General features: G+C 44.1%; 1 protein-coding gene across 2 annotated transcripts in view; it reads left to right on the top strand.

Moving 5' to 3' along the window:
• The window catches only part of kif1ca (kinesin family member 1C, a), a 39110-nt gene that overhangs the window by 16881 nt on the left and 7229 nt on the right, over positions 1-15000 (top strand). For both annotated transcript variants that reach the window (XM_070548404.1, XM_070548402.1), the window contains exons 10-20: positions 1-31; positions 6277-6355; positions 6485-6563; positions 6654-6814; positions 6895-6999; positions 7083-7210; positions 7291-7370; positions 7623-7698; positions 9138-9217; positions 14382-14476; positions 14696-14779. The exon at positions 1-31 is cut by the window's left edge and continues 35 nt beyond it. In XM_070548404.1, the coding sequence (XP_070404505.1) occupies positions 1-31; positions 6277-6355; positions 6485-6563; positions 6654-6814; positions 6895-6999; positions 7083-7210; positions 7291-7370; positions 7623-7698; positions 9138-9217; positions 14382-14476; positions 14696-14779 (998 nt within the window). The remainder of the gene's footprint in view (positions 32-6276; positions 6356-6484; positions 6564-6653; positions 6815-6894; positions 7000-7082; positions 7211-7290; positions 7371-7622; positions 7699-9137; positions 9218-14381; positions 14477-14695; positions 14780-15000) is intronic.

Raw genomic sequence — 15000 nt, 5'->3', positions numbered from 1 at the left:
AGGAAAAGTGATATCAGCACTAGCTGAGATGGTTCGTTGTCAACTATCATCATCACATCTCATTATTAAAACTAGTTAGCATACTTTGTTACCTACAATAGTTAACATCTTTCTTATCACCACAATTTAACATCCTTGTTATCACCTCTAGTTTACTTCCTTGTTATCACCACTAGTTTACATTCTTGTTATCACCACTAGTTTACATCCTTGTTATCACCACTAGTTTACATTCTTGTTATCACCACTAGTTTACATCCTTGTTATCACCACTAGTTTACTTCCTTGTTATCACCACTAGTTTACATTCTTGTTATCACCACTAGTTTACATCCTTGTTATCACCACTAGTTTACATTCTTGTTATCACCACTATTTAACATCCTTGTTATCACCACTAGATTACATTCTTGTTATCACCACTAGTTTACATTCTTGTTATCACCACTAGTTTACTTCCTTGTTATCACCACTATTTAACATCATTGTTATCACCACTAGTTTACTTCCTTGTTATCACCACTATTTAACATCCTTGTTATCACCACTAGTTTACATCCTTGTTATCACCACCAGTTTACATTCTTGTTATCACCACTAGTTTACTTCCTTGTTATCACCACTATTTAACATCCTTGTTATCACCACTAGTTTACTTCCTTGTTATCACCACTAGTTTACATTCTTGTTATCACCACTAGTTTACTTCCTTGTTATCACCACTATTTAACATCCTTGTTATCACCACTAGTTTACACCCTTGTTATCACCACTAGTTTACATTCTTGTTATCACCACTAGTTTACTTCCTTGTTATCACCACTATTTAACATCCTTGTTATCACCACTAGTTTACTTCCTTGTTATCACCACTATTTAACATCCTTGTTATCACCACTAGTTTACACCCTTGTTATCACCACTAGTTTACATTCTTGTTATCACCACTAGTTTACTTCCTTGTTATCACCACTATTTAACATCCTTGTTATCACCACTAGTTAACATTCTTGTTATCACCACTATTTAACATCCTTGTTATCACCACTAGTTTACTTCCTTGTTATCACCACTAGTTTACATTCTTGTTATCACCACTAGTTAACATCCTTGTTATCACCACTATTTAACATCCTTGTTATCACCTCTAGTTTACTTCCTTGTTATCACCACTAGTTTACATTCTTGTTATCACCTCTAGTTTACATTCTTGTTATCACCACTATTTAACATCCTTGTTATCACCACTAGTTTACTTCCTTGTTATCACCACTATTTAACATCCTTGTTATCACCTCTAGTTTACTTCCTTGTTATCACCACTAGTTTACATTCTTGTTATCACCACTAGTTAACATCCTTGTTATCACCACTATTTAACATCCTTGTTATCACCTCTAGTTTACTTCCTTGTTATCACCACTAGTTTACATTCTTGTTATCACCTCTAGTTTACATTCCTGTTATCACCACTATTTAACATCCTTGTTATCACCACTAGTTTACTTCCTTGTTATCACCACTAGTTTACATTCTTGTTATCACCACTAGTTAACATCCTTGTTATCACCACTATTTAACATCCTTGTTATCACCTCTAGTTTACTTCCTTGTTATCACCACTATTTAACATCCTTGTTATCACCACTAGTTTACATTCTTGTTATCTCCACTTGTTAACACCCTTGTTAACACCACTAGTTAACATTCTTTTGATCTCCACTGGTTAACACCCTTGTCAACACCACAATTTTACATTCTTGTTACCACCACGAGTTAACATCCTTGTTATCACCACTAGTTAACATTCTTGTTATCCCCACTAGATAACATTCTTGTTATCTCCACTAGTAAACACCCTTGTTATCAGCACTAGTTAACATCCTTGTTACGAACACTAAATAACATCTTTGTTATCTCAACTACTTAACACCCTTGTTATCACCACTAGTTAACATTCTTGTTATCTCCGCAAGTTAACGCCCTTGCTATCACCACTAGTTTACATTCTTGTTAACCCCACTTCTACTTAACATCTTTACCTCCACTAGTTAGCATATTTAGTTACCTACAATAGTCAACATCTTTGTTACCACCACTAGTTAACATCCTTGTTATCACCACTAGTTAGCATTCTTGTGATCACCATGAGTTTACAACCTTTTTATCACTACTAGTTAACACCCTTGTGATCACCACTAATTAACATCCTTGTTATCATCACTAGTTTACATTCTTGTTATCACCACTTGTTAACATCCTTGTAATCACAACTAGTTAACATTCTTGTTATCACTACTAGATAACATTCTTGTTATCACCACTATTTAACGTCCTTGTTATCACTACTAGTTAACATTCTTGTTATCACTACTAGTTAACATTCTCTTTATCACCACTATTTAACATCCTTGTTATCACTACTAGTTAACATTCTTGTTATCACCACAAGTTAACATTCTTATTATCAACACTAGTTAACATCCTTGTTATCACCACTAGTTTACATTCTTGTTATCACCACTAGTTTACTTCATTGTTACCACCACTATTTAACATCCTTGTTATCACCACTAGTTTACTTCCTTGTTATCACCACTAGTTTACATTCTTGTTATCACCACTAGTTTACTTCCTTGTTATCACCACTATTTAACATCCTTGTTATCACAACTAGTTTACACCCTTGTTATCACCACTAGTTTACTTCCTTGTTATCACCACTATTTAACATCCTTGTTATCACCACTAGTTTACACCCTTGTTATCACCACTAGTTTACATTCTTGTTATCACCACTAGTTTACTTCCTTGTTATCACCACTATTTAACATCCTTGTTATCACCACTAGTTTACTTCCTTGTTATCACCACTATTTAACATCCTTGTTATCACCACTAGTTAACATTCTTTTTATCAGCACTATTTAACATCCTTGTTATCACCACTAGTTTACTTCCTTGTTATCACCACTAGTTTACATTCTTGTTATCACCACTAGTTAACATCCTTGTTATCACCACTATTTAACATCCTTGTTATCACCTCTAGTTTACTTCCTTGTTATCACCACTAGTTTACATTCTTGTTATCACCTCTAGTTTACATTCTTGTTATCACCACTATTTAACATCCTTGTTATCACCACTAGTTTACTTCCTTGTTATCACCACTAGTTTACATTCTTGTTATCACCACTAGTTAACATCCTTGTTATCACCACTATTTAACATCCTTGTTATCACCTCTAGTTTACTTCCTTGTTATCACCACTATTTAACATCCTTGTTATCACCAATAGTTTACATTCTTGTTATCTCCACTTGTTAACACCCTTGTTAACACCACTACTTAACATTCTTTTGATCTCCACTGGTTAACACCCTTGTCAACACCACAATTTTACATTTTTGTTACCACCACGAGTTAACATCCTTGTTATCACCACTAGTTAACATTCTTGTTATCCCCACTAGATAACATTCTTGTTATCTCCACTAGTAAACACACTTGTTATCAGCACTAGTTAACATCCTTGTTACGAACACTAAATAACATCTTTGTTATCTCAACTACTTAACACCCTTGTTATCACCACTAGTTAACATTCTTGTTATCTTTGCAAGTTAACACCCTTGCTATCACCACTAGTTTACATTCTTGTTAACGCCACTACTTAACATCTTTACCTCCACTAGTTAGCATATTTAGTTACCTACAATAGTCAACATCTTTGTTACCACCACTAGTTAACATCCTTGTTATCACCACTAGTTAGCATTCTTGTGATCACCATGAGTTTACAACCTTTTTATCACTACTAGTTAACACCCTTGTGATCACCACTAATTAACATCCTTGTTATCATCACTAGTTTACATTCTTGTTATCACCACTTGTTAACATCCTTGTAATCACAACTAGTTAACATTCTTGTTATCACTACTAGTTAACATTCTTGTTATCACCACTATTTAACATCCTTGTTATCACTACTAGTTAACATTCTTGTTATCACTACTAGTTAACATTCTCTTTATCACCACTATTTAACATCCTTGTTATCACTACTAGTTAACATTCTTGTTATCACCACAAGTTAACATTCTTATTATCAACACTAGTTAACATCCTTGTTATCACCACTAGTTTACATTCTTGTTATCTCCACTAGTTAACATCCTTGTCACCAACACTAAATAACATCTTTGTTATCAGCACTAGTTAACATCCTTGTTACCAACACTAGTTATCAGCTCACTTTCAACACTAATTAACATATCTGTTATCAACACTAGTTAGTAAATAACCTTGTTACCAACACTAGCTAACGTCCTTGTTATTAGCACTAGTTAACATCCTCGTTATTAACACTTGTTAACATCCCTGTTATTAATACTAGTTAACATCCTTGTTATTAACACTAGTTAACATCATCATTATTAACACTAGTAAACAACCTTGTTACCAACACTGGTAAATGTCCTTGTTATTAACACTAGTAAACATCCTCGTTGACAACTCATTCACTGCCAGCCATTTCCTGATCGCTAAACTCCTTCGCTGCCAGAGTTTCTCACCCTTTTTACTGTTTTTTTAAGAGTCACAGAACGTTGCGTGCTAGGATGATGTCGACGCCAAAACAACCAAAACAAAACAACAACAAAACACCTCTTACATCAGGAAGAATCCGTGTGTTTCGAACTTTATCCGTTCTTTCATAATCCGTTGTCGAATTGTGATCAGCAGACACTTTTCCGGTGCGCCTCACTTTTTTTACAGGAACGGCCCAAAACGATCTCCTAACACATGGATGTTCTGCTTCCTGATCACGTGACATGTGATGTATGGGGACGAAGATCGGCTTTAGAGCTGAGATGTTTGTTCTCTCAGTGCGGGGGCTCGTTCCGATGCTCAAACAGTAAAAAAATAAATGCAAATGACGATTTAAGTCGTCAATGGCAGTGAATGAGTTAACACTAGTAAACGTCCTTGTTATTAACACTAGTAAACATCCTCGTTATTAACACTAGTAAACGTCCTTGTTACCAACAATAGTTAACATCCTCCGTATTAACACTAGTAAACGTCCTTGTTATTAACACTATTTAACATCATCGGTATTAACGCTAGTAAACGTCCTTGATATTAACACTAGTTAACATCCTCGTTATTAACACTGGTAAACGTCCTTGTTATTAACACTAGTTAACATCCTCAGTATTAACACTAGTAAACGTCCTTGTTATTAACACTAGTAAACATCCTCCTTATTAACACTAGTAAACGTCCTTGTTATTAACACTAGTTAACATCCTCGGTATTAACACTACTAAACGTCCTTGTTATTAACACAAGTTAACATCCTTGGTATTAACACTAGTAAACGTCCTTTTTATTAACACTAGTTAACATCCTCGGTATTAACACTAGTAAACGTCCTTGTTATTAACACTAGTTAACATCCCTGTTACCAACACTAGTAAACGTCCTTGTTATTAACACTAGTTAACATCCCCGTTATCAACACTAGTAAACGTCCTTGTTATTAACACTAGTTAACATCCTCGTTACCAACACTAGTAAACGTCCTTGTTACCAACACTAGTAAACGTCCTTGTTATTAACACTAGTAAACATCCTCGGTATTAACACTAGTAAACGTCCTCATTACCAACACTAGTAAATGTCCTCATTACCAACACTAGTAAACGTCCTTGTTATTAACACTAGTTAACATCCTTGTTATTAACACTAGTTAACATCCTTGTTATTAACGCTAGTTAACATTCTTGGTAGTAACACTAGTAAACGTCCTTGTTATTAACACTAGTTAACATCCTTGGTATTAACACTAGTAAAACGTCCTTGTTATTAACACTAGTTAACATCCTTGTTATTAACACTAGTAAACGTCCTTGTTATTGACACTAGTTAACATCCTTGGTATTAACACTAGTAAACGTCCTTGTTATTAACACTAGTAAACATCCTCGTTTATTAACACTAGTTAACATCCTCGTTATTAACACTAGTAAAACGTCCTTGTTAATAACACTAGTTAACATCCTTGTTATTAACACTAGTTAACATCCTCGGTATTAACACTAGTAAAACGTCCTTGTTATTAACACTGGTTAACATCCTTGTCATTAACTCTAGTTAACATCCTCGTTACCAACACTAGTTAACTGCTCATTGTCAGGGGTCATCATCCATCATCCCTTGTTGGGTCACAATGTGGACCCTAACTTCTTCTGGTTTCTCACCTGCAGCAAAGCAGCAAGAAGAGGAAGAGTGACTTCATTCCCTACCGAGACTCGGTGCTCACCTGGCTGCTGAAGGAGAATCTTGGTAAGCTGGTCCGACATCAGACATGCAGAAGACTATTCTCACATTAGCTGATTATATTCATGCAGATTTTAGTCAAATGTCAGACGTTGTCAAGGTGACCAGATAAGACATGTTGGCTCTGTCCATCAGGAGGAAACTCTCGCACCGCCATGATCGCTGCTTTAAGTCCTGCTGACATCAACTACGAAGAAACTCTGAGCACTTTGAGGTCTGTGATGTCATCAGTTTGTGCTTCAGACAGCAGGTGTGTTAAAGCTAGAGTACCCTGAAAACCCGACCCGGTCCAATGTGTTTCCAGGTATGCCGATCGGGCCAAACAGATTCGCTGTAACGCTGTAATCAATGAAGATCCAAACGCCAAACTGATCCGGGAGCTGAAGGCCGAAGTGGGTCGTCTGAGGAACCTGCTGTTCTCTCAGGGTCTGCAGGAGCTGCTAGACAGCACCATCCAGAACACCGGTATACCACCCGATCCACAACACCTGTACAGAGTTCAACTGCTTGAGATGAAGCCTGATCCCTTCCTCTTTCCCCCACAGTCAACAGCATCAGCCCTGGAGGGGCTCCAGGGGCCCCACCCACCCCCCTGCAGCTGACTCATACAGCCAATGGAATTGCAGCTAAAGTAGACCCCACCCCTCCAGGTAAGCAAGCATCTTTGTGCCATGACGGGGCGTCAGAGGCTGATTAAAGCAGCAGATGAATAAAAGTCTGTCTCTCTCTCCAGATGCTGAAGCGGTGCCTTCAGGAGAAGCTCTCGCTGACTCTGACCAGCTCATAGAGGACGCAGTGGAGAGACAGGAGGCGGTTGCCACGGAGACTATCAGTAAGGAGGAAGCAGCAGAGAGACTGGTGGTAGGTGTTGAACCAAGCAGAGGCTCCCAGGTGTTACCTGAGGTTGATCCGGTTACCAAACAAACCCGGCTTGGTTTCAGGAAACCGAGAAGATCATCGCTGAGCTGAACGAGACGTGGGAGGAGAAGCTGAGGAAGACGGAGTCCATCCGTCTGGAGAGGTAAAGTCTATCTGTGCTGCTGTGTGAGCAGAGTCAGGGTCCGGGTGTGGCCGTCCCAGTAAGTGTTCATGCTGTGGCCCCGCCCCCTCCCTGTTCTAGTATCACCTGTCTCAAGGTTTCTGTTTAAACGTGGCTCTTATTTCTCTCTGCTGCAGCCGATGCTCATGGGTAACGTAGTTTTTACATTTCTGAGTGAGATGAGCGGTGTGTGAGGCTGATGGGAGGCCTGTCTCTCTGTCTCCTGTCCCTCAGGGAGACGCTGCTGGCTGAGATGGGCGTGTCCATAAAGGAAGACGGAGGGACGCTGGGCGTCTTCTCTCCTAAAGGAGTGAGTTTACTCATGTGAAGCCTAATTTATACTTCTCTGTCAGCTCCACGAGAGCGTCCGCAGCACAGCCTGTCCAAGGTTACGCACACGGAACACGTGGAACTAGACGGATACAGGCCGACCACAGGAGCGGCCATCACGGCGCTCGTCCCCAGTTAGATAGAAACGGGTTACATGAGGATGGGGGGAGCAGCAGCCTTGTGCGCTCTTCGCTGTTGAAACAAGGTGACCTCTCCAGGCTAAGACCACCAATCCGAAGGCAGGGGGTAGGGCGGGCTTTTATGGCATCTGCATTCCTTCGTGGAGGTTTTTTTTCTTCTCGCAGCTCAAGGCTACCAGGGCGCCAGATCCAGATGAGAAGAATAGTTTGGGTTCAGGCAGAGATCATTTCCTCTCTGCCTTCCAGTCTCTCAGTGAATCCAATGTTTGGGTTCAGACTTGCCCATACCGCGCAGTGACCTTCTCCAAGATCACATCCATCTGGCGCACTAACACCGGGATCGCAGCTAGGACCTCTAGCTGACGAATCACCTCGAGTAACGTCCCAGTCTGAGCAGATGGGTACGGGTAGCACTCCATTCACCCCTGACTTCCCAGTTTTCCAAACCAGAAGTCCTCCGGCTCCAAACAGAAGAAATCCAGTAATTATCAGCCTGAAAATCCACACGTCTTCGACGTCGTCCACAGACAGCTGGCAAAGGCGTTTAATTTTCCACTCCTTCCAGGAATCCAATACATACCCCAGCCGGTGCATCCCCTGTGGACGAGCAGGAGCCCCCTGCTCCGCTCTCACAAACGCGTTGAATGACCAGTGAATCACATCCACGATTAATAAAAATAGAGTTTTCAGGAGGAAAGCAGAGAAGCCAGATCCTGATGAGAAAAGAGGAGCGTCTGTACTCTCCAGGTGCCAGAAGAAGAAAAAGACTTTTTCACACAGACAGATGTGCCCTCATCCTCCTCCACCTCTTCATGCACTCGCCACCTCTAACCCACGTTTCCCGTCGGCTCCGTCCACGAATAAAGCGCTTGCTGCGTATCGTTTCTCTCCTCCAGTCACGGGGGAATGAAACGTTCATGTTGTTTTAGTTTTTCCACGAGGTGTTCTTCAAGCTTCTCAGTGTCTGCCGCTAGATGTCCTCTATGTCTTTGAGGGCGCAAGAGCAGCGCTGGAGACGACAGCGGTGCCCTGACCAATCATAAGCTTGCGTTCTCCGTCTCGTTGGACGGATGTTTAGAAAAGAGAGCTCGACTCCGTCCGTCCTTGCGAGCCTGCTGGAGAAACCTCAAAAGGACGGGTAATGGCGTTGGGTGCGTCCGCCCCGGCGCAGACGTATAAATTAGGCTTTAGACGCCGGTGACTTATCCATGCATTCATCCGCTGGTCCTCAGGGGTGTGTGTTAATCTGAGTGTGTGTGTGTGTGTGTGTGTGTTGCAGACGCCTCACCTGGTGAACCTGAACGAGGACCCTCTCATGTCCGAGTGTCTCCTCTACTACATCAAAGAAGGATTCACCAGGTTAGAACCATCAGCTGCTTCCTTTTCTGCTGTCAGTGGTTCATGTTACCATGGTAACGGATGGAGAGAGCATGGTAACTGTTCCTGCATGATGGGATGTGCACAGCAGAACGGTGACCTCTGACCTCTCAGAACTCACCATACTAGGATGTTTTAGTAGGGGTGTTCCGATGGATTGGCCGCAGATCCAGCTCGTCTAAGACAAAAGCGTAAAACCAACGTTTATTCCATCTGGGCGAGGGCGTAACCCACAGCGGGTTGGATAGGACCAAACTCTGGGCGGAGCGAGGGGACGACACCGGGTTCCACCCACTAGGATCCGCTACGGGTAGTAGATAAATAAATGACCTAATAATACCGTAACCAATCATAATGTCTCAGGTTACTAGTCTCTTATTCAGGCCACTGTCGGCAGTAATCCAGGCCTCACACGTGTCCACAGAACAGAGCGGGTTTCCTTAGCATAATGGTAAATGGCCTGTATTTGATATAGCGCCTTCTAGAGTCCTGGAACCCCCCAAGGCGCTTTACAACACAATCAGTCATTCACCCATTCACACACACATTCACACAATGGTGGGGATGAGCTACAATGTAGCCACAGCTGCCCTGGGGCGCACTGACAGAGGCGAGGCTGCCGAGCACTGGCGCCACCTGTCCATCCGACCACCACCAGCAGGCAATGTGGGTTAAGTGCCTTGCCCAAGGACACAACGACAGCGACAGACTGAGCGGGGCTCGAACCTGCGACCTTCCGATAGCGAGGCGAGCGCTTAACTCCTGTGCCACCGTCGCCCCACACAATGGGCTCGACACACGGGAGGCGACATCGCCTTTCCTCCATTCATTTTCAATGAGACATGCGCGACAAAGCGATAATCGCGGGTCTCCGTCCTACCAAGTGAAACGCGAAAAACGTGCGTGTGAAGTTTTGCGCTCGTGCACGTGTCGTGCACGGGCGACCCAGCGACACGATCCCACAAAGTTGAAACATTTTCAACTTTTCATCGCTGTCGCTCGGACGAGGACCAATCAACGGAGGTTTCATTCACTGACCAATGAGCGGACAGGATGCTCCATACACCTCCGAGTAAACATGGAGGAGAAGTTGATTATTATTATGTTTTATAGTAAAATCAGAAGTAAGATTTCACATAACTCCAGCAGCACCTTGTGAAACATCATATCTACCACTTTATTAACTCTGAACCGCTTAAATAACCTTAATTCCCTCCAACCTGACACAGCCAATCAAAACAACGCAAGTTTCGATTTCACCATGGAACAGAACGCGTAGACGTCTTTGCCGCTGCCGCGGGTCGCCTCCCGTGTGTCAGGTAATAAAAGCGACGGCGACAAATTTCGCTGATCGCGGTCGTTTGTCGCCTCCCGTGTGTCGAGCCCATAACACAGCAGAACCTTTCCCCCACACTGAACTCCCCTTCAAAGTAAAACTAAAGTATAACATGACTCTTGTACCATCACCTCTTCAAACCATCCATCCATCCATCCATCTAACATCCATCCATCCATCTGACATCCATCCATCCATCTAACATCCATCCATCCATCCATCTGACATCCATCTAACATCCATCCATCCATCTGACATCCATCCATCCATCTAACATCCATCCATCCATCCATCTGACATCCATCTAACATCCATCCATCCATCTAACATCCATCCATCCATCCATCCATCTGACATCCATCCATCCATCCATCTGACATCCATCTAACATCCATCCATCCATCCATCCATCCATCCATCCATCAATCCATCTAACATCCAGCCATCCATCCATCTAACATCCAGCCATCCATCCATCTAACATCCATCCATCCATCAATCCATCTAACATCCAGCCATCCATCCATCTAACATCCATCCATCCATCCATCCATCATCCATCCATCAATCCATCTAACATCCAGCCATCCATCCATCTAACATCCATCCATCCATCAATCCATCTAACATCCAGCCATCCATCCATCTAACATCCATCCATCCATCCATCCATCATCCATCCATCAATCCATCTAACATCCAGCCATCCATCCATCTAACATCCATCCATCCATCCATCCAGCCATCCATCCATCTAACATCCATCCATCCATCCATCCATCATCCATCCATCAATCCATCTAACATCCAGCCATCCATCCATCTAACATCCATCCATCCATCCATCCATCATCCATCCATCTAACATCCATCCATCCATCTGACATCCATCCATCCATCTAACATCCATCCATCCATCCATCCATCTGACATCCATCTAACATCCATCCATCATCCATCCATCCATCTAACATCCATCCATCCATCCATTTTAATCTGTATATCCAGAGTTGGGTCGCGGGGGCAGTAGCCTAAGGGGAAAGGCCCAGAATTCCCTCTCCCCAGCCACTTGGGCCAGCTCCTCCGGGGGAATCCCAAGGCGTTCCCTGGCCAGGTGAGAGACATAGTCCCTCCACCGTGTCCTGGGTCTACCTTTAGGTCTCCTCCCGGTTGGACGTGCCCGGAAAACCTCACCACGGAGGCGTCCAGGAGGCATCCTTACCAGATGCACGAGCCACCTCAGCTGGCTCCTCTCGATGTGGAGGAGCAGCGGGTCTACTCCGAGCCCCTCCCGAATGACCGAGCTTCTCACCCTATATCTAAGGGAGAGCCCAGACACTCTTCGGAGAAAACTCATTTCGGCCGCTTGTATCCGCGATCTCGTTCTTTCGGTCACTACCCAAAGCTCGTGACCATAGGTGAGGGTAGGAACGTAGATCCACCGGTAAATCGAGAGCATCACCTTCTGACTCCGCTCTCTCTTCACCACGACAGACCGGTGCAACGCCCGCATCACTGCAGGTGCAGCACCAATCCACCTATCGATCTCACGCTCCAGTTTTCCCTCACTCGTGAACAAGACCCTGAGATACTTAAACTCCTCCACTTGGGGCAGGACCTCATCCCTGACCTGGAGAAGGCATTCTACCCTTTTCTGATCCAAGACCATGGTCTCAGATGTGAACCGCTCCAGTGAGAGCTGGAGATCATGTTCTGATGAAGCCAACAGAACCACATCATCTACAAAAAGCAGAGACCCGATCCTCAGGCCACCAACATGGATCCCCTCAGCACCTTGGCTGCTCCTAGAAATCTTCAAATCATTACACTAACGATAATGAATGAAATAAAAGTCACAACACAAACGTGGGTTTTTCTGCACTATTTAGTGTTCAGAGCTCTTAAAGTTTTAGATCTGTAGATTGTTGCTGACCGCAGCTACACTTAGGTTCTTCAGGTTCCTTTTGACTGAATCATTGTGATGCTCCATGCTTCACCCTGGACATGATTATCTTAAGGGTTTTGTTGGAAAACAGCTGGAGACAAAGAGGAGCAGAGACAGGTCCAGAAGGAGCTCAAATATGAGATCAGACGGGCTAAAGAGGTCTACAGGAAGAAGCTGGAGAAACATCTGGGGCAGAACAAAGCTCGAGGAGCATGGAGAGGCCTCAGGAGCATCACCGGTCCCAGTGGGAGGAGTGGTGCCAGTGAGTCTGCTGCAAGAGACCAGGACTGGGCCAATGAGCTCACCCCAGCACCACACTCCCTCACCTCCTCTCACACGCCCCCTCAATAACTTCTAACCAGGTGTGGAGAGCCAAGGCGGCTTGAGAGCAGAACAGCAGCAGGTCCTGGCAGGATCGGCCCCAGACAGCTCAGAGACTGTGCTGACCAGCTCTGTGAAGCGTTCACGCACACGTTCAACCTGAGCCTTGACCCAAATCACCTACCTCACCAACAGGCCGCAGCACGTGAGTCTGCACAACTGTACGTCTGAGGTGGCTGTGTGCAGCACTGGAGCTCCACAGGGTACGGTGCTCTCACCCTTTCTCTTCACCTTCTACACCAGCAGCTGTCACCTCCAGAAGTTCTCTGATGACTCGGCCATTGTCGACTGTGCGTCTGAGAGGAATGACCAGAGTACAGGTCAGTCATCGTGCACTTTGTGGACTGGTGTGAGCGTAACCACCTTCACTTGAACACCAGTAAGACAAAGGAAATGGTGACTGACTTCCAGAGAAACTCTCCTCCTCACTCACCAGTAAACCTCCAGGGAGCAGACACTGAGGTGGGGAGACCTTTAAGTACCTGGGTGTTCACCTCAACAGCAAACTGAACTGGTCCAACAACACAGATGCTGCATAAGAAGGACCTCAGCCTCCACCTCCTGAGGAGGCTGAGGTCCTTCAGGGTTAATTCTGCGGCTAAAATCCTTTTATCACTGTGGTTGGCTCTGGTATCTGGGGAAAATGACCTCCATCTTGGAAAAGCCCTCCCACCCACTGCATTCCACTGTGGAGACCATGAACAGCTCCTTCAGAGGCAGACTGGGACATCCCAGCACCTTAGTATGTCTGCGTCATTCATGCCGGAAACTTAAGCTCCACCCCCAACTCCCGCTCTCACACATGGAAAAGATGAAAGTGAAATTATCATTGATGAACTCAAGTACAGAAGGGCATGTACCAAAAACGTCTGACTAAAATGTTTAAGCTAACTGTAAACACGCGAGCCCGTGGCTGAAGCAGGTAATGGAGTTGGTTGAAAATATTTCATTTCAGCACCAGTGGGTGGAGCTAAGTAAGGGAACAAATCTGCATACATTTCAAAATAAAGTGCGACATGTTCAGGACAGGAGACAAAATGACCAAAAGCTATTTGTCTCTGACAAACATAACACAAGCTGGTGGCACGAGTTAATGGATCCTAGCAAACCCGAACGTGTACCTTCAAAATAAGATTCCTGAATCTTGTTCTGGCGAGATCCGGCTCGAAGTAACCGTGACTGTAAGCAGGAAGCTTAGACGGTGTGGTCGGAAACAAACACGCTGATTGTGCTGCAAGTCTTCCACTTTCTGAAGGAAAACCACGTTTTGTCTAAAATAAGCTTGTTACTCCGTTATTCCCGATCACGTAGCTCTCGTTAGGACTCCGTAGACATGTACGGCCGATCCATATGACCAGTGTCCGTCATCATGCTGGTGATCGGTGGCAGAACACCCATCAGCATCGTCCTAAAAGGTGTGTGTGTGTGTGTGTGTGTGTGTGTGTGTGTGTGTGTGTGTGTGTGTGTGTGTGTGTGTGTCTCAGGGTTGGACAGCAGGACGTGGACATTAAACTTTCAGGCCAGTTCATCAAAGAGATCCACTGTGTGTTCGTGAGTGAGACCAACGATCAGGGAGAAGGTCAGTCACCTGTTTGATCTAATTCAAAAAAACTTTATTCAGCTGTGTCTTCTGAACACTGATGAGAAGTCAGCCTGAGAGCTGACTGGCTGACTGGTGATGCGTGACTGTTGTCGTGGCAACGGTCTACAGCCTCTCTTTTGTGTCTCCTAACTCACAAACAGCTGATTCTTCTCTGTTAGAAGCACAAACCCATAAAATCTGTTCCTCCTTGACCAGTGGTGGTGACTCTGGAGCCGCTGGTGGGAGCCGAAACCTACGTGAACGGGAAGCAGATCGACGAAGCTGTGGTCCTGAAGCAAGGTACGGGATTACAACCAGCAACCCCGTCAGAGCCGTAGAGATGGGCTCTATTTGTGTTGATGAAGTAACTACAGAACAAAGCAAGAAAACTATGCAGAGCTTCTAGTTCTGACTGGAGAACGAGAGGGTCCAGCTGTCTTCATCTGAACCCAGGTGGACCACCACGACCCGGACGACTAGAGCCTCATTATTTTAATCCAGACTCAAACTGCTGGTGAGCC

The sequence above is a fragment of the Nothobranchius furzeri genome, chromosome 2, assembly GCF_043380555.1.
Source record: "Nothobranchius furzeri strain GRZ-AD chromosome 2, NfurGRZ-RIMD1, whole genome shotgun sequence".
In the NCBI taxonomy this organism is placed as follows: Eukaryota; Metazoa; Chordata; class Actinopteri; order Cyprinodontiformes; family Nothobranchiidae; genus Nothobranchius; species Nothobranchius furzeri.
This window is presented reverse-complemented; position numbering and strand designations above follow the sequence as displayed.